This window comes from Borostomias antarcticus (assembly GCF_949987555.1).
Source record: "Borostomias antarcticus genome assembly, chromosome: 28".
NCBI classification, from domain to species: Eukaryota; Metazoa; Chordata; class Actinopteri; order Stomiiformes; family Stomiidae; genus Borostomias; species Borostomias antarcticus.
The window spans coordinates 2926985-2954593 of NC_140261.1; the positions used below are offsets into that span (position 1 = coordinate 2926985).

At 48.2% G+C, this 27609-nt stretch overlaps 2 protein-coding genes across 2 annotated transcripts; both read left to right on the plus strand.

Moving 5' to 3' along the window:
* Positions 1–3721: 3721 nt before the first annotated feature.
* On the plus strand, positions 3722–16708 carry stag3 (STAG3 cohesin complex component). The gene is made up of 28 exons (XM_084459632.1): positions 3722–3869; positions 4607–4703; positions 4959–5035; positions 5336–5540; positions 5707–5858; positions 6178–6375; positions 6612–6710; positions 7395–7498; positions 7672–7771; positions 8361–8475; positions 8786–8889; positions 9524–9610; positions 9984–10073; positions 10197–10397; positions 10485–10552; positions 11153–11240; positions 11374–11454; positions 11974–12066; positions 12204–12354; positions 12565–12716; positions 12980–13081; positions 13741–13886; positions 14024–14143; positions 14255–14412; positions 15691–15892; positions 16029–16121; positions 16307–16403; positions 16533–16708. Exons 1-28 carry the CDS (start codon positions 3831–3833, stop codon positions 16578–16580), a joined length of 3267 nt encoding a protein of 1088 aa, XP_084315758.1. The 5' UTR covers positions 3722–3830; the 3' UTR covers positions 16581–16708.
* A 671-nt stretch (positions 16709–17379) lies between these two features.
* mcm7 (minichromosome maintenance complex component 7) lies at positions 17380–26733 on the plus strand. The gene is made up of 15 exons (XM_084459515.1): positions 17380–17510; positions 19301–19380; positions 19692–19856; positions 19945–20072; positions 20229–20409; positions 20595–20732; positions 20955–21104; positions 21214–21328; positions 21716–21847; positions 21957–22040; positions 22260–22471; positions 22635–22900; positions 23115–23283; positions 24600–24709; positions 26437–26733. The coding sequence occupies exons 1-15, from the start codon at positions 17480–17482 to the stop codon at positions 26660–26662; spliced, it is 2187 nt and encodes a 728-aa protein (XP_084315641.1). The 5' UTR covers positions 17380–17479; the 3' UTR covers positions 26663–26733.
* The last annotated feature ends 876 nt before the right edge of the window (positions 26734–27609 follow it).

The following is a 27609-nucleotide window of genomic DNA, read 5'->3' on the forward strand; positions in this document are numbered from 1 at the left end:
GCTGCCAGAACTTGTGAGTTCTGGCAAGTAGTAGTACATTGGCTCTTCCTACGTTAAATGCAATTATTGTTAGTCGCTTTGGATAAAAGCGTCTGCTAAATGACTAATGTAATGTAAAGCAAACCCATCATGCCATGGGCTATAGGCCTACTGGCTTCCTCTTGACTTGCTTACCATATAGGTTTATACTTCTATCATTTTGGTTACTATGCAATAATATCATGATTGGCCAATGGGACCACGGCATGTACCTTTCTACCAGCCAATCATCTCGCAGAAAGATAACCAATTAGCGGTCTGCAATATTTCGCGCCACACTGTAGTGACGACGACACAGTCTGAAGCAAACTGGGTGAATAATTAATTCTGAGGATATAATTGGTGTCAATAGGATAATTCTATCTAGCTAAAGACAATTTATGTTCAATATAATCTCGCTACTTGTGTCAAAGGTAGGTTTGTTTAGTATAGCCTGGTCTGTTTGTGGGTTTTCAGCTTCCCTCAGGAGGGATTCCAGTTAGTTAGCTAACGGTTGAGTTTAGTGAATTTGTTTGACCGCATAACTTATAGGTCTCCCTTCAAATGTTGTCTTTTTTCTCTCGTTTCCCTGTTGTGACTGGTGGTAACGCTAGCTAACTTACATTATTCACAGATATCCTCAAACCTCATTTGACCGAGTCTGAAGGACTGAGCGCCATCAACTTGCTCAACATCATGGACCCATCAGATGAATCAAGCCCCAGCAGGTGAGCTGAATGAGCTCTGGTCCAGGAGGTAATGAGCTCTGGTCCAGGAGGTAATGAGCTCTGGTCCAGGAGGTAATGAGCTCTGGTCCAGGAGGTAATGAGCTCTGGTCCAGGAGGTAATGAGCTCTGGTCCAGGAGGTAATGAGCTCTGGTCCAGGAGGTAATGAGCTCTGGTCCAGGAGGTAATGAGCTCTGGTCCAGGAGGTAATGAGCTCTGGTCCAGGAGGTAATGAGCTCTGGTCCAGGCCGGTATAGAGACGCGATCTCGCTTCCGTACATACACCATCCCACTGAGCAAAGACACGTCTAAAAGACATCTTTTTCTCTTTTTCGGACGTCCAAAGACATCCAATTAGGAGCCAGAATGAAGTTTTTTTTTAACGTTCAGATATTGAACCCGTTCTGCACGTCCACAGACGTCTTAGAGGGGTCCAAGCCAGACGTGTGAATATTGAGGGGTCCAGCAGACGAACACACGGGGTTCAGGACCGACGGACGTTATTAAGACATGATCTGAATGTCTCCCTGACGTTGCGTGTTTGCTGGGATGGATTTCTCTATTCACCTTTTCAGTGTCTGCTCTTTTTTCTAGCGTATATGTATATAATATGTATATAATAACGCCCGCACTCGGGAGTGGTCGTGAGGAGACTGATTTGTGGGCTTGTGCTGGCGACATTTTAAACTGCAATGGGAAAGTAAACGACTCTCCTACAATTACATATCATAGAGAGTCTACCTTCATACTTTCAGCTTATGTGCATATTTAGTTATATAAAAATGACCACAAATCACCACTATGAATTCTGTGAAGTGTGCTGATATTATTGCTAGGCGACGCCTCGTCATTGTATGAGAATTCCATTTAGCGGCCTTTCTCGTGCACAGCATCGCATCCGGTCTGGACCGGAAGAAGAACAGTTGTTGTAATGTTTTTACTGTAGGCTGCACATGGTGAAGTTTCGAGTAGATATCATTCGCTATGGCATCGCCAGGCATAACACCGACGAAAATTATGAAAGAAGATGCGAGGAGAACTACCGGTTAAGGAAGAATAAAGCAAAAATAAAGCAAGCGGATGTTGGAGGCGGGCTCTACAGGCTCGAGCCGGATGGGGGGGCGGGGCTTAAGGCAGTGAAGTAAATAGACACCATGGGGGGGCGGGGCTTAAGGCAGTGAAGTAAATGGACACCAGGCTCTTCTCCCCGAGGAGAGACTGGTGACGTGAGGCTACTCCATTCACTGACTGCTCGAAAGAGTGAAGCCCTATTGAACCGCGCCATCTTTGAAAAAAACGAGTCACTGATACCTTTGACATGCGCAGTCAAAGGTATCAATGACGTTTTCTTGTAGTCCACGAACAGATTGCGTTCATGGCTCTCCCCGCTCTGAGTTAGCGATGAAAAGCGGCTTGCTTATTAATCTACTTTCGTCAAATATATCCACATATTTGAAAAAACATATTTTTTTATCCAGGCATCTCAATTTTAACAGTATAATTGTGACTGAACATGTTTTGTTTGCTATTAGACATACAGTACATTTAATCTGCATAACAACATGATATGGTGGTGAATAAAAACAGTGGTCAGAGCAGATTCCTGGTGCCACAGCACAGGTGGTGTTGTAGTCCTATCCCCAACTGAAAATATTGATCTAGTGATTAGTCAACCCATTGCTATGAGCTTACTGGCTATCCCGCTCTCATTGTGCTGGATTAGCATTGGAAGCATTGGAACTGATGTGTCCAGGTGACAAGACCCATCTTTATTTATCAGACATTACCGTCCTACCAGTCCCGCACAGAAACAAGCCAGCCAACACGCATAAGCCAGGCTGGACCTGGCCTGGTTATATAAAAGGTGGTGGGCTGAAAGTCAAGCCACCTCTGAGAAAAGGGTGTCATTGTTCGAAAACTGTCTTCACTTCGGCTAAATAATATTGTCTGCCGATGCTGAAGAGCAGACTGAGTGAATGGATAATATGCTCCCTGAGGATGGGATCGACTCACTAACGCACTGGACCAGAGCTACTTCTCACAAAACATCATTCATTAGAATATATATCACCCACCTTTGCAAACCTCTATAAGCCCACCAATTTAATTGTTTGGCTTACATAAATTAACTCTCAACCTTTTGCCTGAAACTACTATCTACTGTAACAGTTAAAGTAACAGCTTAGTTTCTGTAGCTAACATTAGCCGCAAACTAATCTCGCATAGCCAGATCTATTGCCACACTTTGCTTTAGTGCTGTAGCTACAAACCTAAATAGCTAGTTTATATTAATTTGGTAGCAATGCAGTATCTAGCTAATTCTCTTCAAGGGATTTTTATAGACATAAGCCTTTATGTTTCTCATTTATCTCCCATATATGCAGCCCTGAGGAGATGGATGACATCTCAGACCCTGATGACAGTGACTTTGAGATCCGAGTGGGATCCAAAAAGAGGATAAAACAGACCGCCCCCACTGCGCTCGGACTCCTGGTCTGTATTTTGTGCTTCCTTTCTCACACTGAATAATTCACTAAGGCCCAGCTGCGTAACATACAGGCAGATAGGTAATCACCCCCTTAGGCAAATGCCACAATTTGGACTCAACTAAGGCCTAACATATTACTTTAAAAAAAAAATAAAAAAAAATAACAAATTTTTGTTCTCTCAGATATTTCCCAACATCTGGTGAACGAACACCTTATCTTGGATATTTACTATCACTAATTCAGATAGCTAAAATAATTCACTCTGAATCCCCTATTCAATTACCTTTTAATCTCTTTCATCCTCAGCCACCCAAGAGACCCAGGCGTAAAGCTGCAGCCCAGTCCAGCCCCAACCCAACCCCTCCAGTCAGCTCCTCCCAGCCACAACCGACACCCAGACAGGCCTCCCCCAGACGGGCCTCCGCAAGACAGGCCTCCCCCAGGCAGGCCTCCCCCAGTCGGGCCTCCACAAGACAGGCCTCCCCCAGACAGGCCTCCACAAGACAGGCCTCCCCCAGGCAGGCCTCCACAACATGGGCCTCCGCAAGACCCGAGAGGAGAGGCAGCCAGGGAACCCAGGGCATCAGTGCAGGAGATATGTATGAGGCTGTGCGCTCCGGAAAGAGTGCCATGGTGGTGAGAGAGCTGTGGGGGAGAATGGATGAAGGGAAGGAGGGAGGGAGGGAGGGAGGGATGAGTAATGACGGAGAAACAAGCCCTTTAAAGTCGACAATGGGCGCGATTATCATGCGCTGTCAGTAACTGACTGATCTGACCCGGTGGAGGCCCTTTGATGCGAAGAGGAGGAAGAGAGCTGCCATTGGGTCACGCAGTCAGTCATTGACGGCACGTGTCGGTCCCACCCGCCACCCATTGTGTGGCTCAGAGGGTCCATTTCCAGTCAAAGGGGACAAAAGAGGAGAATAAGCAGAAAGGGGGGATGGCCAGGACAAACAGGGTTTGCTTCTACCATAAATATACAGTGGCACCACAATACAGATGGCATTTCTTTATTGATGTGCCTTCCTCTCAGCAGAGAGGAGAATGCTACTGTATGCAGCACAATGAATACAAATTGTTGTTAATCCTAGCGGTGCCGCTGAAATTGGTATGATGGTACTCTTGGTTAGGTGACCTAATGAATGGATGAGGATGAATTGATGGCAAAAGAAAAAATAAGACTCAGGAAGTATGTTTATGGTAAAGGGATGAAATACTGTAGACCCATATCATTGTTGGGAAAGGGATGACATGGACCCAAGTCAGCGTGTGGATGGTTAGGGGACAAGGGGTGATAAAGAGGTAGCTGCAATGACAGTTCCTCACCTTGAATGCTGATCCCTCGTTGGCTGCGGTTCCCTGCTGATCTTCAGACGGTGGTGGACGAGTGGCTGGACAGCTACAAACAGGACCAGGAGGCGGGACTTCTGGTGCTCATCAACTTCGTGGTGCAGTGCTGCGGATGCAAAGGTCGGAGGTCATCGGGGTGTCAGATTGAGAAGGGGCAGAGGGTGATTGGGATCAAAGTTCAGTGTGGATTATCTTTTAACCTGATCCAAGGATGGGTATTGATCGGCACCGAGCGCTCTGCTATTGATCTCTTAGCTTGCTAACAATGCAGGGCCACCCTGTGTCTATTGATTTGAGTTGAATGTTCATGAGGAGGATCTTTTGCCATGTTGCGAGGTTAGATTTACTTCAGTAGAGAACTCTTATCATCCGTAGGTGTGGTGAGCAAGGAGATGTTCGACACCATGCAGAAGGCTGAGATCATCAGCACGCTGACCAAAGAGTTCAACGAGGTGAGAGAACAGGATGATTCTGCTTGCCAAGTGGTGGTCAGTTGGATTATAAATAACAATTGATTAATGACATCCACTGTATATTATTAGACCTCATTAGTTTGGCACACACCAAAGTCTTGTACAATGTTGTATGCAGTGCAATACTGAGGACAATATCAACTTTTCGAAACAGAGAAAGTGGTTTTGGGCTCATTCGTTTACTTATTTTAACCAAAATGTTCCTCCTCATAGAGTTATCAAACAAACAAAACGCAAAGCTTCTAGTGTGTGTGTGTGTGTGTGTGTGTGTGTGTGTAGGAGTCTGTGACCTACCCTCTGTCTTCCGCGGGCCCCGAGTGGAAGCGTTTCAAGGCAGGCCTGTGTGAGTTCTTCCGTGTGCTGGTGCAGGCCTGCCAGAACAGCCTCCTGTATGACGAGTATCTCTTCGCCTACCTGCTGGCCATGCTCACCGGCCTGTCGGACTCACAGGTCCGCGCCTTCAGGCACACCAGCACCCTCATCGGTGAGCCACCAGACACACACACATGAACACGCGCACAAACACACTTAACACACGTAATCATGGCTTATAGATCCTCTATTTACATCCGCTGTTACACTCAACATAATGTACAGTATGTTAACAGCAGTTACACAATATACTGAAGGATTGAGTGTTTTCCCCTCAGCGATGAAGCTGATGACTGCGGTGGTGAAGGTAGCGGTGACAGTGTTTGCCCAGGTGACGACCACCCAGCGACGTTATGATCTGGAGAGGAACAAAATGGCCCCGGACAGAGCCCCGGGGAGACTAGAGGAGTTGCAGGCGACAATCAGCCAGGTTTGACACGCACACTTAACCGACACACGCACACTTAACAGGCACACACACACCCGCACCAGGGGTGTGAATTTGTCACTTCAGTGAACTTGTCATTTCGGCAAAATTCGCCGTTTTGTATCCAAAGTAGGTGATTTGTGTGGTTCATGTAGATCCGGTGAGTTTGAGGGAGGGAGGGTCTGGGTCTACAGTAACAGAGTTCAGGGGTGATACTTACACATACTTTACTCCCCTTGTGTGTGTGTGTGTGTGTGTGTGTGTGTGTGTGTGTGTGTGTGTGTGTGTGTGTGTCCGTCCGTCCGTCCGTCCGTCCGTCCAGCTGCGGGAGCACCAGGAGGAGTTGGCCGACATGATGAACGCCACATTCCGGGGGGTGTTTGTGCACCGGTACCGGGACCGCGTGCCAGAGATCCGGGCCGTGTGCATGGAGGAGATGGGCATGTGGCTGAGAGAGAACCCGGGAGACTTCCTCAACGACGGATACCTCAAATACCTGGGCTGGAGCCTGCATGACAAGGTTCGACACACACACACACACACACACACACACAGGCATGCGTACAGAATGAAAACACCAGATGGTCAAAACCAACATGGTAAAAACTCAAGGTGAGGGATAGATGGAGTGATCGTGTCCAGCAACTTCATATTCACAAAAAAAACCTCTTCCAGAGGTATTGGTTCAGTGGTTTCTATATATATAAACTCTAATCGTGTGTTTGCGGCGGCTCCCCCCACCTCTGTGGCCCACAGCAAGGCTCTGTGCGGATGCAGTGCTTGCGGGCGCTGCAGGGTCTGTATCAAGAGAAGGACTTCATTGGTCGCCTGGAGCTTTTCACCAGCAGGTTCAAAGTACGTCTCCCACCAGACTAGACTCTTACCCCTCCGTCCCTCTTCCTCCCTGTTTCTCTCTTCCCCACTCGTTCCTTTTCTCTCTCTCTCTCTCTCTCTCTCTCTCTCTCTCTCTCTCCCCCCTGCTCCCTCGCTCTACTCCGTCTTTTCTTTTCTGGATCTTTCTCTCTCCGTCTTCCTCTCTCTCTTCCTCTGATGGCTTGCCTCTCTTTGTCTGTCTCCCTCTGTCTCACCCTCTCTGTCTGTCTGTCTTGGCATCTTTGTCTGGCTCCGTCTAGCTGTTTATCTACTGAGTGAGGGTGGCTAATAATCTCCATCCCCAACGCATGAGAAAATGGCTTCACACAGACCTCTTAAGCCTCATATGTTCAATGAGATAAGTGTGTTTATTCTTTGGCTTAGCTTCTTCCCTTCTGTTTGTGTGTGTGTACACACGCGCGGGCGTGCGTGTGTGTAGGAGAGGATGCTCAACATGATGCTAGACAAGGACGCAGACGTGGCAGTCGAAGCCGTCCAATTGCTGTTACTTATCCAACAGTGAGTGTCTTGACATTTGAACGGACATTTCTTTGAATCAACTTTTTGTGTTTTGTAGATTAATTTATATTGCTTTAAAGACTACTCACGTTTTAACCATTGATTTAATGCCAGCTTCACTGAGAGTGTGTGTTTGTGTGTAGGAAGACTGAGGAGGGCCTGACTGAAAAAGAGTGTGGTCAGGTGTATCTTCTTGTGTTCGCCTCACACAAAGGCCTAGCGTCCGCCGCTGGGGCGTTCCTCTACTACAAGTATGTCCCCTCTCCAGTTGTCCATGATGCTGCATCCATCCCCTCCAGAAATGGGAAAGCATTGTTGAGGACATTGTTGTTTTTCTCTTGAGGACAGGAATATAATGTTAAGGTGTGTGCGTGTGTTTGTGCGTGTGCGTGTGCGTGTGCGTGTGCGTGTGTGTGTGTGTCAGGATGTGCAGTGCGGTGACCAGTGACAATAGCGAGGCAGACCTTGGCAGTCCTAGGGCCACGTTCCTCAACATCCTAGTCTCCTTCTACATCCAGAGTGAGGTACTGTAAACCATTCTCAAGAGTACATGCATGGGATTACATCCCAGACCCCCACTTAATGGGTGGTACTCCAAGACTTTCTTCAAGGTTCGTAGTTCTGTGATAATGTAGAAAAACAACGATTTTTAAATCCGGGACGGTTTAGATTGTATTTCGGGACGGTTCCGGGAGGATAGTGGAATAAAGTGAGTTAAGAGCCCCTTGCCCCTGCACTCCCTCGCCCTCCTGCACCCGGCATCCTCTCTCTCCCCCCAGAGACTTTCCTGCACTTTGTCACCATGGTTTGTTCATGTTCTAGCACTGTCACCATGTCTTCCTAGTGTTTTGGTTGTGCCCCCTGCTCCTCTAGTACCCCCTTCCGTTCCCCGCTCCCCAGCGATAGTTCTGGTTTTCTCCCCTTGATGTTCTGTGTTTCAGTTTGGTTAACCCTTTCTTCCCTACCCTCGTGTATCGGATTAGTTTCACTTGTGTGTCGTCGTGTCTTTTTTGCTCACCTGCACCTCATTCCTTGATTGTTCTCCCTGTGTATTTAAACCCTCACGTTTCCCTCTGTGCTTTGTCTCTTGCCGTCCGTCTCTTTCCGTGGCAGTTCCATGAGCACGGGACCTACCTGGTGGACAGTCTGTGGGCTGTGGCCGGTGTGGAGCTTCGGGACTGGGAGACCATGACGTCACTTCTGCTACGGGACGCCGTCCCGGGCCAAGGTAGAGGCACCTGCTCCCAACCACCAGAGACACAGTAAACCACTCTGAATCCCCTTTCTCTGGATCCAACCCATGTCCTTCCTGTCCCATATTTTTATTTTTAACTGGTAGAACGGAAGCTAGACATGCCACTGAAATAGCTGCGAATTGAAATGACATGAAATAATGTCTGATAAATTAAGATTGGTCCTAAGGTCCTGTCCCTGTTTTTCTTCACTCCTCTCCCCTTCACTGCCCACTCCTCTTGTTTTCCTGTCTTCCTTCCTCCTCTGTCTTCCTTCTCTCTCTCTGTTTATCTCTCTCTCCTCAGGTCTAAGTGATGTGGAGGAGGGGGCGTTGATAGAGTTGATGATGTGTGCAGTCAGACAGGCAGCAGAGGGAGTCTCACCTGTAGGGAGAACTCAGGGCAAGAAGGTGAGAGGAGACGCACAGCGGAGCTGCTGAGTTCAGATAATAACTGTTCATCAGAATCTGAATTTGTTTTATTGCCACTGTAGTTTTTCAACATACTACGAATTTTCTTTCGGGCATGGTGCATAACATGGAGACAACATTGGACGGGGTGCCGAGAGGAGACAAAAGTGCAAAGACAGGACAGTGCAAGGAGCAGTACAAAATACTTGTAAAATAAGATTTAAAAAAATAAGAAGTGTAGTGTGGTCAGTGTATATACAATGAGTGTTTGAATGTAATGTGTACTGTATGTGAGTGTGTGTATATGGTGTGTGCGGCATGATATGTGAGTGCGGTGTGTCCCATGTTCAATACATTCAGTGGTCGTGTGCAAGTGACTCAATGGTGGCAGGGTCCGCGGTGGGGGCGGGGCGGGGGGTTGATGAGGCTGGTGGCCGTGGGGAAGAGGCTGGCGAGGTTTATTCCCACTTATTTTGCATGCACAGGCTTTTATGCATGGGGTGTGCATTCTGTACTTCTACTATGCACATGTCTGCTTTGTGTGTGTGTTTATGTGTGTACCTGCATGTGTGTGTGTGTCTGTCTGTCTGTGTGTGTGTGTGTGTGTGTGTGTGTGTGTGTGTGTGTGTCTTAGCTCCTTAGCAAGAAGGATAAGATGATCCAGGACAGAAGACGCATCACCAACCACTTCATCACTCTGCTGCCCCAGCTGCTGGCCAAGGTGGTGATAATAATGACATGAACTAGCTAGCTAGTGGCTTCTAGTTATACCACCATACACAGTAATGTTGATACATATGCACTGACCTTTTTAAAGGTCAGATATGATTTTTCAAGGTGCCCTCCCACATCCATTGTACGACCAAAACGGTGGTAGAGCAATTATCAGACTTTCTCAAAAGTGCTCGTTTTGTCAACGTTTTGATCTGAACCATTGTTTATTATCATAAGTAACCTTAAAACAGGGCTAAACATGATTTTTCCCTTTAAAGCTAAATTCAATACATTTTGCTTCACAACACTTACCATGTTGAGCTTGTTCAACTGTATATGTATTGTGTAATATATTGAGTCTCTCCTTCACTGACACACAGTACTCTGCAGACGTAGAGAAGGTGACGAGCCTCCTAAAAGCTCCTCTCCTGTTTGACCTGGAGACGTATAGCGCAGGAAGACTGGAGAAGGTAGGAGGAGAACGACAGGAGTGAAGAAAGAGGGGAGGAGGAGTGTGGGAGGGAGCTCCATTTTTTCCTTTTGTCTCACTCTCTCTCTCTCTCTCTCTCTCTCACCCTCTTCCCCTCTGCCAGCATCTGGATATACTTCTGGCCCAGGTGTGCGGCATCGTGGAGAAGCACACGGATGCCGGCGTGCTGGAGGCGTGTGCTCGCGTGGCGTGCGCCCTGTGCGCCAACCACTACACCTTCTCCGCCCGAGCAGACCTGGCAGTCAGCCAGCTGCTGGACAGTCTGACGGAGCGGTTCAGCTCCCACTTCAACGACCTGCTGCAGGTGAACACACACGGTGAACACACACACACCCTGCCTCCAAATAAACCAGCAAGCACATCCATTTCACTCCTGTCTGTCTGTGTTCAGAGAACTGCTGCTGAGGAGGATGTGTACAGTGCTGCCAATGCTCTGAAGAGGATTGCAGCCTTCAGCAGGTACTAGTGCGTGGATGTGTGCGTGTTTGTGTGGATGTGTGCGTGTTTGTGTGGATATGTGCGTGTTTGTGTGGATATGTGCGTGTTTGTGGGGATATGTGTGTGTTTGTGTGGATATGTTTGTGTGGATATGTGCGTGTTTGTGTGGATATGTGCGTGTTTTTGTAGATATGTGCGTGTTTGTGGGGATATGTGCGTGTTTTTGTAGATATGTGCGTGTTTGTGTGGATATGTGCGTGTTTGTGTGGATATGTGCGTGTTTGTGTGGATATGTGCGTGTTTGTGTGGATATGTGCGTGTTTGTGTGGATATGTGCGTGTTTGTGTGGATATGTGCGTGTTTGTGTGGATATGTGCGTGTTTGTGTGGATATGTGTGTGTTTGTGTGGATATGTTTGTGTGGATATGTGCGTGTTTGTGTGGATATGTGCGTGTTTGTGTGGATATGTGCGTGTTTGTGGATATGTGCGTGTTTGTGTGGATATGTGTGTTTGTGTGGATATGTGCGTGTTTGTGTGGATATGTGTGTGTTTTTGTAGATATGTGCCTGTGGGGTACAGAATGGTCCTGATGGAACAATTGTGTGGGTGGTGGTTTTCAGCGCCAAAGACCTAACTGGCTGGAAGCTGTTTGAGCCCTGCTATGAACTTCTGAAGAGCGATGTGATGTCTAGAGACGTGGACGAGGAGGTGCGTGTCTCTCTCTCTCTCTCTCTCTCTCTCTCTCTCTCTCTCTCTCTCTCTCTTTCTCACCACACACGCAATTGGTGTGTTAAAACAGTATACGTGAGCATGACAGAAAACGGCATTGACCTTGTTTCAGCTGATGGTCGCTGCTTTGAAGTGCGCCGCGTTCCACCTGCTCTGGGAGAGAGTGAAGGCGTCCAACTCTACGCCCACCGAGGTGACCCCCCGTCCTGCTGTGTGCCACCCCCTGGCTGCCATATTCACACGCGCACACACACACTGAGTCACAGCCATGCAGCGTGCGTGGCACTGCCAAGCCCACCTTATTTAGACACGGGACAAGAGCCCGTCTCAGCACGGCGCGGGCCGACTTCCGCCTTAGCCTGGCCCTGCCTTATTTATACACTCACCAGCTGTGCCGACAGCAGGCAATTAACATGGCAATCTGTTCAAGTGCCTCAGAGACCACAGCGACACTCACTGTCTTATACACACACACACACACACAGACAGAGACCCAGATGGGGAATTGTGAATACACACACAGATATATTCATCCAAGCTATATATATTCATCCTTTCACCCCCCGGGTACAATGCTGAGTCATCTCCATCCTTTCTTAAATGTCAAGCCGTCTCCAATCTACTGCTGTTGCTGTTCTTCTTTTCTGTCGCACGCACTCGCACATCGTGCTTCACCTCACACACACACACACACACACACACACTCTCCCAGGGGGCGCTGAGGTGTCTGAAGAGGGACGTGCGCTCGTTCTACGTGGTGTGTCGGAGCTACCTGTCTTTGGGATATGCACAGATCAGAGACCAGGTTAGAACAGACACGGACGGTCCATGACATACAGTACACCGCATGCATATATGTTTATTTATTCATTGTTATTTATTATTATTATTGTTATTATTATTATACAGTATGTGTGTTGACTGTGTATGTTTGTTCCCAAGGCATTTGAGCTGCTGTGTGACCTGCTGCTGCTGTTCGGGCTGGGATCGGTGAGATCTCAGCCCAGCCTGCAAACCCTGGCCCACCCTCCCTCTGACATGCTCCGCGCAGAGATGGCTTCCTTCCTCCTGGACTACGTCTTCACTGACGAGGGTCTGTCCAGTACGCCATCATAGCAATATCACCTCGTATCCCAACAATCTCAGAGCTCTCACCTCACAACACTAAATCACTATTTTATTAGTGAGAAAAAACATTTGCCGTCTCCCTTGTATCCCAACAATCTCAGTTCTCATCTCGCCTCAAACACTAAATCACTATTAGTGAGAAAAAAACGTCCCGTCTCCCTGCATGAATCTCTAGGTGAGGAAGAGGGGGAGGAGGAGGAGGAAGAGGAGGTGAAGATAGCTGCCCTCAGACGGAGGCGTAACCAGTTGGCGGGCTACTGTAAGCTGGTCATCTACGGCGTGCTGGACCTCAGCGCGGCCACAGACGTCTTCAAATACTACAGCAAGGTAGAGGAGGGAGGGAGGGAGGGAGGGAGGGAGGGAAAGGAGGAGAGGGAGAGGAACGTGGCAGTAAATGGAGGAGTATGTGAAGCAGGGTTTTTTTTTAGAATCTGAGGGGGAGGAGTGAGTCACGGAAAAGTGGGTGAAGAAAAGAACAGGAAGCTAGGGAATTAGAGAATCTAGAATAGAAAGATGGAAACGGACAGAGTCGGGCGCACTGGAGGTGGAGATGAGGACCGTCTCTCTCTCTCTCCGTCTATTTCCGTTAGTTCTACCGAGAGTATGGTGACATCATCAAGGACACGCTGAGTAAAACCAAGCTCATCAGTCCGGTGCAGAGTGCCAAGACCGTCTGTCTGAGCCTCCAGCAGGTGCGTGATGGGAGAAGTCGAGCAGTTGCTGTCTCTGATCCACTGTTTGTACAATTTCTCCCAAGGATCAATAAATGTTTCTCCCAAGGATCAATAAATGTATCTATCTGCTAAGTAGAATATGGGGATGGGCATTTGTAATTAGATCACTTTGAATATCCTCGTTCAGTTTTGGTATCCTCATTTTGGTGAATCCGTTTTGGGATAATCAAAATAGAAGATTACGTAATTAGCCATTTCGGCTGATGTGTTAACGTTGCCATATCAACCTGAAAGCAGGGAAAGTAGTCTCCCGGAAAACAAAACTTTTCATGCCTTTTCCTCAGCTCTTGCCGTAACTTATTGGCTCCCTTATACTCGACAAACTCAGTCAGGGCTTGGAAACCCTCTCCCAGGGAAACCAGGGAAAAGGTAGGGGCTTATTGTAATAATCAGCCCTGATCACCTTCCAAGGGATGTAAATGTGTGTGTGTGTGTGTGTGTGTGTGTGTGTGTGTGTGTGTGTGTGTGTGTGTGTGTGTGTGTGTGTGTGTGTGTGTGTGTGTGTGTGTGTGTGTGTGTGTGTGTGTGTGTGTGTGTGTGTGTGTGTGTGTGTGTGTGTGTGTGTGTGTGTGTGTGTGTGTGTGCGTGCGTGCGTGCGTGTGTGTGTCCATCCTCAGCTGTTCTCGGTGCTGGCTCCGGAGGAGCGGTGTGGTCAGGAGTTGGGAGAAATCAGAGAGCTGGCCAAGCGGCTCGCCATGAACTTTGGCGTCGTCTTGCAGCCGGTCCGCAAACCACTGATGGCCCTGCACATGCAAGTAGACATGTCTGGTCTCTCCTCTATCCATCTCTTTTAGGATCCTCTCTTCCTTGTTTAGTTTTCAAAATGCTGCGTCTAATTGTGTGGTTTTACTGTGTGTGCGTGCGTGCGTGTGTGTGTGTGCGTGCGCGCGCGCGCCTCAGGGATGGTATCCAGTTTGCTTTCCGGGAGGCAGTCGATGGAGAGCAGCCCCCCAACCTGGCGTTCCTGGAGATCCTCAGCGAGTTCAGTTTCAAGTTGCTGCACCGGGATCGCCTCGAGCTGTGAGACACATCAGCATATCACACACACACATACATAAAGGATGGTCTGAGCTCTTATTTCTCTATCGTACTCTCCCCTCACTCTCCCCGCTGTCTCTCTGTCTCTGTCAGGTCAGAATTCCTGAAGCGTGAGTGTATCTCTGCTGCCCCCTCCTGGCTGTCTCTGAGAATGTACCAGCGCTCCCTGGGCTCCTCTTCCAAGACCAAAGAGGATGCCCAGTCTCCCACCAGCACCCCTGCAGCTAAACGCAAGAGGACCACCACCCAGGGTGAGCACACACACACCCACACACACACACACTTAAGACCCTCACATTACTGTACTTTTCCCCTGGGGGAAAATCCCCTAGAACTCTCTATTCCCTAGAACTCCCCATGTAGATCGGATTCAGGCAGCGGGGTAGAAGCTCTCTCCCCCTGCGCACAAAGGAGACAAGGGATGTATAGCCTGCTATATCAAAGCAGTTGCGATAGAGAGAGAGAGAGAATAACTCGTTCTCGGATTTGTCAATGGGGGAAAAAAAAAAAAATCCAGCAGATGTCTTAGTTACAACAAGATTGAACTAGGAAAGCAGTTTCGTGTTGTAGTGGATTCTTTTAAAAAGGGTAAGAAGTTCAAAAACACACCGGTGAACTTCGAAGTAAGAAGGGAACTTTAATAATATTAAATATTATAATTAATGATATATTCAGAACAGACACCAGATTGTATCTGAGGAGAAGTACGATGAACAGTTGTCAGTGATAGCCTTCACATGACGTTTGAAAATCAAGCATGCAGGTGTCTTTGCTCAGATGAGAAATGTCCATCCACAACAACAGGAAAATGGTACCATATATCGGCATTTCGGCTTTAAGAAATGAAACTCATCTCATTAAAATAAAACGTGGTGAAGTTTGTGCCTCTGTGTCTCTCACTCCCCGATACCCAATGAAGGTTATCTGCCCTGCACCCAGCTGTGCCCTTGGAAGAGGGGACTGTCTAACGCCACAGAACATCCCTTAGTATTAAGTTAGAACACTGTTAATAGGAATAGAGAATAATGTAGGAATAGAAAATAAAGTATTATTAAGTATTAAACATAATGTCATGAACACAATTTCCCTCACAGTGTTTACACGTATGGTATTTTTGCAGCTTAGTTTGAGAAATCCCCACGATCGTGGGCTTATAAACCTCATCTGTCTATGGGAAGAAATATTTTTTCCATCAGATGTCTTAGTTACAGCAATATTGAACTAGGAAAGCAGTTTTGTGTGTGGGATTTATTCCATTTTAGAAAATCAATTTTGAAAATCAACGTGATCGCTAAACACGGAAGCTTTGAAATGTTCAGCGTTGCCGCCCCACCCCGGCAAGAGTACTACCTCGTGAGTGGGGTCTTTTTTGGGGGGTCGAAAGTCCCCTGCGAACCCACACCCATAGACCCCGTCGTCTCTGGTATGAACACGGCGAGCTACCCCCAAAGGTCCGTAGTTCGGGGGGGGGGGAAGTACGGCGGTATGAAAGCGCCTTTTGTAACCTCTGACCTCACCCCCTCCTCCAGGCTTGCCGTCAAGGCCAAGTAGTGTATCTTGGCTGGACAGCAGCAGCGTCCATAGCAACCTGCCCACCCCGACCCTCACCTCCACCGCACAGAGAGGGCGGTCCAAGCTGCTGCCGGCTTCAGGCTCCCCGGCCAGCGACACCGGCACCCACAGGGACAGCGTCATCGATGAGCCAGAATCTGATGACGACTTCTCAGACGGGTATTCAGACTATTTTACAACGTTTTCCCCAAGTGGAAATGTTATATCACATACATGGATCCATATGAAGGGGTTAGTGGTCTGATTCTTAAAAATGTATAAGGGTCTAACGGTGCCGATATTTGCTGCTCTCCAGGTCTGTGATGCGCAGAGTCAGACAGCGCCCGCCGCCGACCCTCCGGCCCAGCCCCTCCCTCGAACAGTGTGATCTTGACTCCCATCTCACCCTGTAAGAGAGGCACACTACGTCCACAATTGTTTGTATTTGTGTGTTCAAAAGAAAGGGAAAACGCAATGTATTAACGATTTTGTATATTAGTTTACATAAATTAACGTCTCGGCCTGTGAAGGTTTTCAGGTCCGTTTGAAATGGGAGCTTGATTTTGAAGAGGTTAATCCCATGTTGTGTGTCAGGCTTAGCCTCATCGAGGAGGACGAGGAAGAGGTCGAAGAGGAAGAGCCTCAGATTGAGGACTTTGAGAGCAGCCATTCCAGTACAGAGTTTGCACTGGTAAAACAATGAATAGCCCTCTGGCACTTTAATCCACTCCTATATTATTGCACCTGGAGTCTGAACAGATCTTATCGTGTCCTGTGGTTCATCGCTCCTCTTTTCCCCGCCCCTCTGTTTCCTCTCCAGCCATCCTCTCGCCACTCTACCAGCTACCTTGAGGAGCTGTTCCAATGAATCCCAGGTGGAGGCGAGATGGAGAAACCTGAGCGCTGAGCACTCTTCACCAGCAGCACTAACTTAATGAACTTCGATGTTGATAGCATTCTCACCATTATTTGTTTTGTTGTTCATTATAGCAAAAGCTAGTATATAAAGGCTAGAATGATTACATTAAAAGTTGATTGATTATATAACTTGATTATATTGTTAATATTAAGTTATTAATATTGGTTCACAAATGTTTAAGTTGGTCTCCTTTGTCGTGTATCTCAATGTATGGAATACTAGTACTTGTGGTTGTCTGTCTAGAGAAGAACTAAGTAATATTGCTCGAGTCAGAAAGTGATTAAAGCACATTAAAGACTATCGTGCTGAACTGCGTGAATCAATTTGTTCTGGGTCGAATCGGGCAGTGGAGGAATTGGGGCGTCGGGCACATCGAGATCAAAACAGTTGTTCAAGTCCAATCGCAATTTTTCGCGCCACTGATGACGGAACGTTCAGTGGTTTGTTGAATCACGTGACCATCCTATCGCCACAGTTTCGCGCCACGGCAAAAGCACGCCTTTGGCAACTTGCGTACCGATTCTGATTGGTTACTGAAGACGACAGACTCGCGTACCGATTCTGATTGGTTACTGAAGACGACAGACTCGCGTACCGATTCTGATTGGTTACTGAAGACGACAGACTCGCGTACCGATTCTGATTGGTTACTGAAGACGACAGACTCGATTCTGATTGGTTACTGAAGACGACAGACTCCCGCCAGTTTTGCAGCGTGTCCAAAGCCCTTGGTCGTGAATGAACTGTCTCCGGTGACGCTGCAGAGACAAAAAGTATACTTTTTACCCAAATCTCAAAGTGGAGCTTGGAAGTCAAACCCCTTTAACCAACTATTGGCATTAACAATCATGGCCCCCAAGGATTATTTGGCTGAGAAAGGTAATTATTCTTTATATCAGGACATAGCTGGCTATACGTATTTCGACGTGTAGCCGAGCTAGCTTTTAGCTCGAGTTACTCAATGTTCTGCCTGGTCCGCATGGTTTATAGCGTCAGTTTAACTAGGTTATATGAAAAGTTATTAAAAGCCGTGCAACTTTCGATCTAACGTTAATGTCTGACTTGCAAACTAACTATAGCTTGGCGAGCTACTTGCCCACCCAAAGACCAGTTACGAACATAACTAGCTAACGTGCCTCGTTCATGCAGCAAGGTAGTTGGGATTAGATACGGGATACTTCCGAGTAGCCTACTAGTCTAGCAAGTACACAGTGTTTGGAAATGGAATGACGCCAACACGATGAGTTGGCTTCCAATGCATAATAACATTTTGGTTAGCTGGCTAGGTAGCCATTCAGACTCATCTAGCTGGTATCTAGTTTGGTGCTAGCTGGTTAACGGGGACAGCAGTCTGCGCATGCGTGCGCCGGACCCCGGTGTCTCTTGAGAACCCGGATGCAACTCCCCAAACAAAGAAGTGCGCGCGAGAAGGCGCACGCCTGGTTATTAAAGGGGTTGTTTATAATCCACCATCTCTGTGCCTTATTCCACCACAGACATATTCATATATTCAGACCTCCAATTGATTAGGCAAGGCAAGTTTATTTATATAGCACATTTCAGCCACAGGGCAATTCAAGGTGCTTTACATGAGACATTAAAACAAAAAGCAAGACATTATAGACATTTAAAACAAAAGGCAGGACAAATTAAAAGCATTAAAACAAAAAGCATTCAATTAAAAACTGATTTGAAGCTGGTGTGTAGCAGATGCTACGGAGTTTAATCGCTTTAGTAGTTTTTGGGAGCTGTGGTTGGCTCAGTTAGCTGGTTCTGCCCTCGTCATGCCTGGGGATGTCAATACTATTGTTGCTTACAACGTAGCTAGTCAGGCAAGCTATTAAATAATCGTAATGATTTCTAGACCCGTGTAATATTTGTTTTGTCTTAACAACAGCAAGACAATGGATTAGTAAACTACGCTTTACTGAATATACTCGTATGCGCATTTTTAGCTGCAGGACTATTTTGCGTGCGTAGCAATAGCGGATTTATCGGAGTGACGAGGCACAAAAGCCATGTGCTGCTTTGTTTACCAAAACATACCCGAACGCAGAAATAATGTTATAGGGATGCAGATTTTGGAATCGAGTGGGGAAGTAAGTAAAGTATACATACCAACATACTAGTATTTATTTCGTTTTCAGCAGTCGTGAATTGAGAATTGTCAGTTTCGGTTCGAAAAGTGGGGGATATTTTCCCAAAAATGGACTCAGGCATGAGCCTCTTGTTTGTCATGTATTAGTACAAACTAAGCAATAGTTTGCGTCGTGGGAAAAAAACAAGTACTTAAATTAAAACATGCAAATTAATATACGTGTGCTTTACAACGCTTTAACGTAAACAATAGTGACTCGTCGAGATTAAAGGATGTTACTCAACAAAGGGGTCGACGCAGGACAACAAATGAGCTCCCAGTGTGTAGGCCCTCGGATCCCAATGTTGTTGTTCACGCTGCCCAAGTTTACTGTGTGTCCTAGTACGCACTTCACACGATTTTTAAGGAAACATCGAACCATTCTCAAGAGTCCTCTATGATTTAGATGTATGTGTCACTTCGGCGGCCACATCAAATGTCAAATCAACCGTTTTCACAGATTCTACCATGTATCCATTGCACCCCATTCCTATGGCACCGTTTGATAATCTACTGCTTCTTAATCCCTCAGAGAAATGCAAGCGTTTTCTGCAAGAGTTCTACACTGAAGATGCTGCTGGAAAGAAGGTGTTCAAGTATGGAGCTCAGCTTGTGAGTATTAAGACTACGCCACCTGTAATACCACACTGTAATTGTTTTGAATACTCTAAAATTCACATTCCCTGGTCATTCACCCCATAATTAACCATTAGAACATTTAAAGGTATTGGCCCAAATTCTTAGAATCTCGTTCACCATCATTAGGTTCTCTACATGTTTAGATTCAATAGGCCTTTTGATTACCCTCCCCCAAATTCAACAACAACTACTGACACTTCACTGCATGTAGATAAGATTCCTCATAGTTTTAAAATGCAATTTGTGTGGATCCACCAAGTTATATCCCCATCGTTTGTCTTCAGGTGTCTCTGGCCCATAGGGAGCAGGTGGCCCTGCAGGTGGACCTGGACGACGTGGCAGAGGAGGACCCCGAGTTGGTCGAGAGCATTTGCGAGAACGCCAATCGTTACACCGGCCTGTTCGCCGATGCTATCCACGAGTTGTTGCCCGAGTATCGCGAGAGAGAGGCGAGTTCTATGCGTCTTATGATCCTGTGTGTTTGTGTGTCGCATTCTGGGAAATATCACATGACTGAGCCGTCCCTTGGTTAACCAGGTGGTGGCGAAGGATTCCCTGGATGTGTACATCGAGCACAGGCTGATGATGGAACAGAGGGTTCATGACCCCGCAAACACCACCCGGGACACCCGCAACCAGTACCCAGCGGAGCTCATGAGGAGATTGTGAGTTCAGTCAAACCTTCTCTTGAGTGCTTCTAACTTGCACTGGACTCGCTTTACCGCAAAGAGAGATAATGGAAAATGGTTTTCAAAAATGGTGCGGCGCTACTCGCGCTAATCTTTCTGATGAGCTCATTGAATCTCATCCCATCCACACAGTGAGCTGTCCTTCAAACCTCCCACCACCGCTAAACCTAAAGTGGTCCGTGACGTGCGCGCTGACAGCATTGGCCATTTGGTGACGGTGAGGGGCATCGTCACCCGTGCCACCGAGGTGAAGCCCATGATGGCGGTGGCCACCTACACCTGTGACCAATGTGGTGCCGAGACATATCAGCCGGTAAGCCAGCAATTATATCGTCCATTGTTGTTGTCGTAATTGAATATTTGAATTAACATAGGTGGTTGTACATTTATAGTTGAATGAAATGAGTGGCTGTGTAGGAGGTTGAAAGTAGTTTCCTTTGAATGCATGTCTGCAGTAGATCTCATATGTGAATTCCCCCCACTTCTTTCTTCCATCAGATTCAGTCCCCCACCTTCATGCCTCTCATCATGTGTCCCAGCCAAGAGTGCGTCACCAACAAGTCCGGAGGCAGGCTGTACCTGCAGACCAGAGGGTCCAAGTTTGTCAAGTTCCAGGAGCTGCGCATTCAGGAACATGTAAGAAAGAGAGAAAAAAAACCTTGTAAAATTTGCCACATGGGGGACATTTTAACCCCTATCGTGTTGGGGTGTGGTACAAGTCGACTGCTTTGGTACAATAATATTTCTGAGACACCATGGCAGGTTTCATGCGTTGTTTTATCATCTCAAGCAATTGCATAAATGCATGTGTTGCTGCTGTGAAACCTAACGCCCCACGTCCTCCATGGGGGTCTCCAGAGTGACCAGGTCCCCGTGGGGAACATCCCCAGGAGCATGACCATCTACGCCCGGGGAGAGAACACACGCCTGGCCCAGCCTGGAGACCACGTGGGCATAACTGGCGTCTTCCTCCCCCTGCTGCGCACCGGCTTCAGACAGGCCGTCCAGGTCAGTGGGCTCAAAAAACAAAAGTCATCGTAAATGTTGCGTTTTCAGAAGCTTGAAACCCAAAAAGACGATCAGTTGTGATCCGATGGTGGCTTTGTCCCTCTTCCAGGGTCTCCTCTCAGAGACCTACCTGGAGGCTCACAGCATCACCCTCATGAACAAGACCGAGGATGATGAGCTGGCCACGGAAGAGCTGAGCGAGGAAGAGCTGCGTCAGATCACAGGTGTGTGTGTGTGTGTGTGTGTGTGTCTGCCCGCCCGCCCACATAGAAGTAAGTTTATTTATATAGCGCATTTCACAGCACGAATGCACAAAGCGCTTTACAATACAGATAACACAAAAAAGGAAGAAAGAGCGACATACAAAATGCAATACATACAAAATACAGTACAGGCAGTTACAAAATACAGTACAAGGCAGTTGCCAGGGGAGGGAATTACCATACAGGCAGCCAGCCTCGACAAGCAGCCGTCCAATCAGGCGCGGCCAATATCCTGACAGCACTGTACTGTAATGAGTGAACTTGTTCTGGAAATTACCTTTGGTTCCCTCTCCAGCCCACTGAAAACAATAAAGGTAATGCCATCCTTTCCTCTGTGTCTTCATTAAGAGGACGACTTTTATGAGAAGCTGGCGGGTTCCATCGCCCCCGAGATTTTCGGCCACGAGGACGTGAAGAAGGCCCTCCTGCTGCTCCTGGTCGGAGGTGTACAGCAGAACCCCAAAGGCATGAAGATCAGAGGTGGGTTACAGCCGCACACCGCCGCTGCCCTGGTCCTGCTATTGGAGGTCGAATATATCGAGTTATATATCTTTATAATCCCAATTGTTTAATCTTTTTCTCTCTCAAGGCACCATCAACATCTGCCTGATGGGTGACCCAGGAGTGGCTAAGTCACAGCTGCTGTCCTACATTGACCGCCTGGCCCCTCGCAGTGAGTTGCAACCCTGCTAACTCTCCTCCTTCTCAAACAACAAACAAGTTTTGCATCTAGGTTTTTCTAAGGGTTCAATCAGATCAAATTACGGGAGTCCATTTCCAAGCGGGGGGGAAAAACGGGGAATCTGAAATTGCCGTCATAGACCAACACTTAAGAACCAGTCAGTAAAAGTGCTGGCATTCATCTCCCTAACTACATTTCCCCTCCCCCCAGGCCAGTACACGACAGGGCGAGGCTCTTCCGGCGTGGGGCTGACGGCGGCGGTGATGCGCGACCCCCTCACTGGGGAGATGACCCTGGAGGGCGGAGCCTTGGTCCTCGCCGACCTGGGGGTCTGCTGCATTGATGAGTTTGACAAGATGGCCGACGCGGACCGCACGGCCATCCACGAGGTGATGGAGCAACAGACCATCTCCATCGCCAAGGTGAGAGAGTTGTTTCGGACAATCTACAGTAGACTTTGCACCAACCAATCTACCTCTATCCCAAAAGTAAGGTTGCGAACAGCTGGATCAAATTTGCTTTCAAATTTAAAAAGAAATCAAACATTGTGTGTCTCTTTTTCCTGCCTCCCTCTCTCCCCCCCAGGCGGGCATCATGACCTCCCTCAACGCCCGCTGCTCCATCCTGGCGGCGGCCAACCCGGCCTACGGCCGCTACAACCCGCGCAAGACCATCGAGCAGAACATCCAGCTGCCCGCGGCGCTGCTCTCTCGCTTCGACCTGCTGTGGTTGATCCAGGACAAGCCGGACGCCGACGCGGACCTGCGCCTCGCCCAGCACATCACCTACGTCCACATGCACTGCCGCCAGCCGCCCATGCACTTCACCCCCATCGACATGAAGCTCATGAGGTCAGTGGGACCTGGTGTCGGAGGGAGGGTACAGGGAGGGAATCTCGAGGTCTGTTTGCCATTTTGAAAGCCGGACCCATACCGATGGGTTCGCCAAACAAACAGCCCACGTGTCAGTTCACGACAAGCATTTATTTTTAATTTTTTATCGTCTTATTCTGTCGCAGATAGTAAAAGCGGCCGTGTAATCTGACCGTCGCCTTTCCTCTCCCAGGCGTTACATCTCCCAGTGTAAGAGGCAGCAGCCCGTGGTGCCGGAGGCGCTGGCGGACTACATCACGGCGGCCTACGTGGAGATGAGGAAGGAGGCGCGCGTCAGCAAGGACACCACCTTCACCTCCGCCCGTACCCTGCTGTCCATCCTCCGCCTCTCCACCGCCCTGGTGAGCCTGCGCCCGTCCGCCTCGGCGACACGCCGGCTCTGGAGCAGCGCGAGGCGACGCGCTCCCCAGGGCTTCCTCCCTCCGCGGCCCGGCGTGTGCTAAAGTGCTTACAGTGCAGGTAGTGGTGATACCCAGCCTACCGCAGTGTACGCACTTCTTTCACACGCTGGGTACCAGGCCTCTGTGATCATCCCCGTGTGTACTACCAGGTTCCTGTTCCCGTGAAGTGTGTGCAGTGTGACGGCCTTCGTTCTGTAAATGGTAAATGGACTGCACTTATATAGCGCTTTTATCCAAAGCGCTTTACAATGGCCTCTCATTCACCCATTCACACACCAATGGCGGCAGCTGCCATGCAAGGTGCTAACCTGCTCATTGGGAGCAATTTGGGGTTCAGTGTCTTGCCCAAGGACATTTCGACATGTGGACAGGAGGAGGCGGGATTCGAACCGCCGACCCTACAATCATTGGACGACCCGCTCTACCACTGAGCCACAGCCGTTCTCTCCCCCCCTCCCGCCCTCTCTCTCTCTGCGTGGTCTCTCTCTCTCTGCGTGGTCTCTTCGAGCCCCTGGGTGTCAAAAGTGCTGTTTGTGCAGGTAGCTGAGTCACCCGCCCTACTGCAAAACCAGCACTTCGTGATACACAGCCCGGCATGTATTACAGGCAGAGAGCCACCAGGGGGCGAACCTCTGCACTGACCTAATAACAGTTGTGTGGTTATCGCAGCCGTTCAGGTTCATGTTTCTCCACCTCGGCGGCGAGCGAGCTGCTGCCGCCGTTATTTCAGCGGGCCTCAAATGCAGTGGTAGAGGGTGCGGGTGTTTGTTGGGGAGGGGCTTATACGCTTGTTTTGTTCTGGTCCCGGTCAGCTTTGCAGGGTGGGCAGTCAGCCTGTCTGCGTAGGAGCAGCTGTGCAAACCCATGCAAAACTGACTGTGACTGGAACCAGTCGTCATTCTGTGACCCTTTCATGCGTCTGCATATTGCATAATGTACTGTATTTACACTACTAGTTCAGTTTTGCTCATTCAGTCGACCTGCTGTCAAGTGTCCCCCAATGGAGAGACTAGCTGGTGTTGAGAGGCGGAGACTTGGGCAATTGCCGGCCGTCCCAGAGGGCATTGCACTTGTCTCGGTCTGACAGTGCCGGCACAGCGCGGCCTACGAGTTGTCATCGACGCGGTCGTCAGTCTTCTATCTGGATTTTTGAGCCTTGTCTTGAGAAATGCTGGATAAACATTGAATATATGCCCTGGAGATTGAACATCTGCCCAAACCTCTGCTCTCCCCTCGTCCCTCGTTCCCCTCGCCAGGCCCGCCTGCGCCTGGTAGACATGGTGGAGAAGGAGGACGTGAACGAGGCCATGAGGCTCATGGAGATGTCCAAGGACTCGCTGCAGGCTGACAAGTCGAGCACCACCAGGTCAGTAGACCTAACCGTCCATAGACCTAACCTTCCATAGACCTAACCGTCCATAGACCTAACCTTCCATAGACCTAACCTTCCATAGACCTAACCTTCCATAGCCACAGCACCACCAGGTCAGTAGACCTAACCTTCCATAGACCTAACCTTCCATAGACCTAACCTTCCATAGACCTAACCATCCATAGACCTAACCTTCCATAGACCTAACCTTCCATAGACCTAACCATCCATAGACCTAACCTTCCATAGACCTAACCTTCCATAGACCTAACCTTCCATAGACCTAACCTTCCATAGCCACAGCACCACCAGGTCAGTAGACCTAACCTTCCATAGACCTAACCTTCCATAGACCTAACCATCCATAGACCTAACCTTCCATAGACCTAACCTTCCATTGACCTAACCTTCCATAGACCTAACCTTCCATTGACCTAACCTTCCATAGACCTAACCTTCCATAGACCTAACCTTCCATAGACCTAACCTTCCATAGACCTAACCTTCCATAGCCACAGCACCACCAGGTCAGTAGACCTCACCTTCCATAGACCTAACCTTCCATAGACCTAACCTTCCATAGACCTAACCTTCCATAGACCTAACCTTCCATAGACCTAACCTTCCATAGCCACAGCACCACCAGGTCAGTAGACCTCACCTTCCATAGACCTAACCTTCCATTGACCTAACCTTCCATAGACCTAACCTTCCATTGACCTAACCTTCCATAGACCTAACCTTCCATAGACCTAACCATCCATAGACCTAACCTTCCATTGACCTAACCTTCCATAGACCTAACCTTCCATAGACCTAACCTTCCATAGACCTAGCCTTCCATAGCCACAGCACCACCAGGTCAGTAGACCTAACCGTCCATAGACCTAACCTTCCATAGACCTAACCATCCATAGACCTAACCATCCATAGACCTAACCTTCCATAGACCTAACCTTCCATAGACCTAACCTTCCATAGACCTAGCCTTCCATAGCCACAGCACCACCAGGTCAGTAGACCTAACCGTCCATAGACCTAACCTTCCATAGACCTAACCATCCATAGACCTAACCATCCATAGACCTAACCTTCCATAGACCTAACCTTCCATAGACCTAACCTTCCATAGACCTAACCTTCCATAGACCTAACCTTAGCCACAGCAGCACCAGACGGTCCCTAGTGATGCCTGTTTGGATTATGTTACAAAGACCGGATGCCGGTTGTTGTGCCAATGACTGGGGAATAGGTGGGACCAGAGGCGTTTATGAGCTACTTGGGAGCTGTAAGAGAAGCTGCTTACGGACCTTGGAGGAAGTGGGGAAATTCCTGTGGTTTTTACAGCGTTATCGCTTCACACGACAGCGTGTTGGTGCCGCGAGGCGACATTAAGAGGAGCCGTCGGCGTGTTGGCTGTTAAGTGCTCGCCACATGTTGCTCCTGACTTTAAAATGTTTTCTCATTACTGCAGACTCATTTTAGCTTTGCCACATTTCCACTTCATACACTGTGATGATCGCTGCACGTTTTTGTCTAACATGGCTCTGTGCTTGGGTAAAACTCGAGCATTTCTGGGATGACCTTGTGTAAATTCTTGCCAAACTAAACTTGGGTGTATGTGAGTTACCTGTACTCCTGTTGGGTAGCTGTGGCCTTTACTGAACATTACTGACCTCAACCTTTTGATTCTTGTCGTCCGTGTTCTCTCTCCCCTCCAGAGCCCAGCGTCCGGCCGATGTGATCTTCTCTCTGCTGCGCGAGCTGGCCACGGAGGGCGTGAAGGGTCGCGGCGGAGCGGGGGGAGTGGTCCGCATGGCCGAGGCAGAGCAGAGGTGCGTGACTCGCGGGTTCACCCCCGCTCAGTTCCAGGAGGCCCTGGAGGAGTATGAAGAGCTCAACGTGTGGCAGGTCAACCAGGCGCGCACGCGCGTCACCTTCGTCTGAAGACGCAGGACTCGTCATGACTGTCTGAGAAGCTCTTCCAGTAATGAGCCTCTATGGAACGCGCTTTTGCAACTTTCACACCTCCATACCATCATGGTGTTTATGTTGAGTTTTCATGGTGGGCTGGGGATATTTTTGCAAAAGGAACTTTTGGAGGGGGGGGGGACTTGTTTTTTTATTGTTATATGTTCATGAATAAAATCCTTGTAAATATATTTCGGTCCCAAGTGGTCTGAAGATGAAGTATGTCAACTCATAAGGCATCATTTTCAGTACCAATATGTAGCCGCTGTTTAAATCGATGTCGTAGTATCAGAGCTACACATTTACACACGTGTCTAAGATGTCCAGGAAAATAAAATTAAATGGGCAGATTCTACGTACATGCTGGTGTTATTTCTTTTGATTTGTAAGTTTGATGTCATTTTCCATTGTATGACGGAAATGTTTTTGACAAAGATTCTGTCAGTGCCCAAAGAACAACTGTTTGGGAATGTTTACATGTTGCATGTAGATGTAGCTAGTGTATATCATTCACTAACATCTGGGTTGTTACAGGAGCAGCTTTGCTATGTAGACAGTAATTGCTGCTTTCAGTAACACCTGTAGACTTGATCATAAACCCTTCATACATGTTACGCATGCCAAATTACAGTGTTAAGTATTGTGGAAAAAAATCCTATAACCTTTCGGATTGGAGGAAACGGGAGGTAGAGGTTGTGTCCGTTTTTGGGCTTGAGTAACTAGTTGAGACAATGCTTTAGGACCACTATTATACCCAGAGCCAGGTGTCCTCTGTAATTCACCTTGTCAAAATTATACAGAGATACCTAAATTGCCTCTCGCCAATAGGTTATTTGAAAGTAAAATAAAACCTATTATGTGTCATATGAAAGACTATAATGTTTAGTATTGCTTGTCCTTCATAGAACTGCCCGAACTCAATT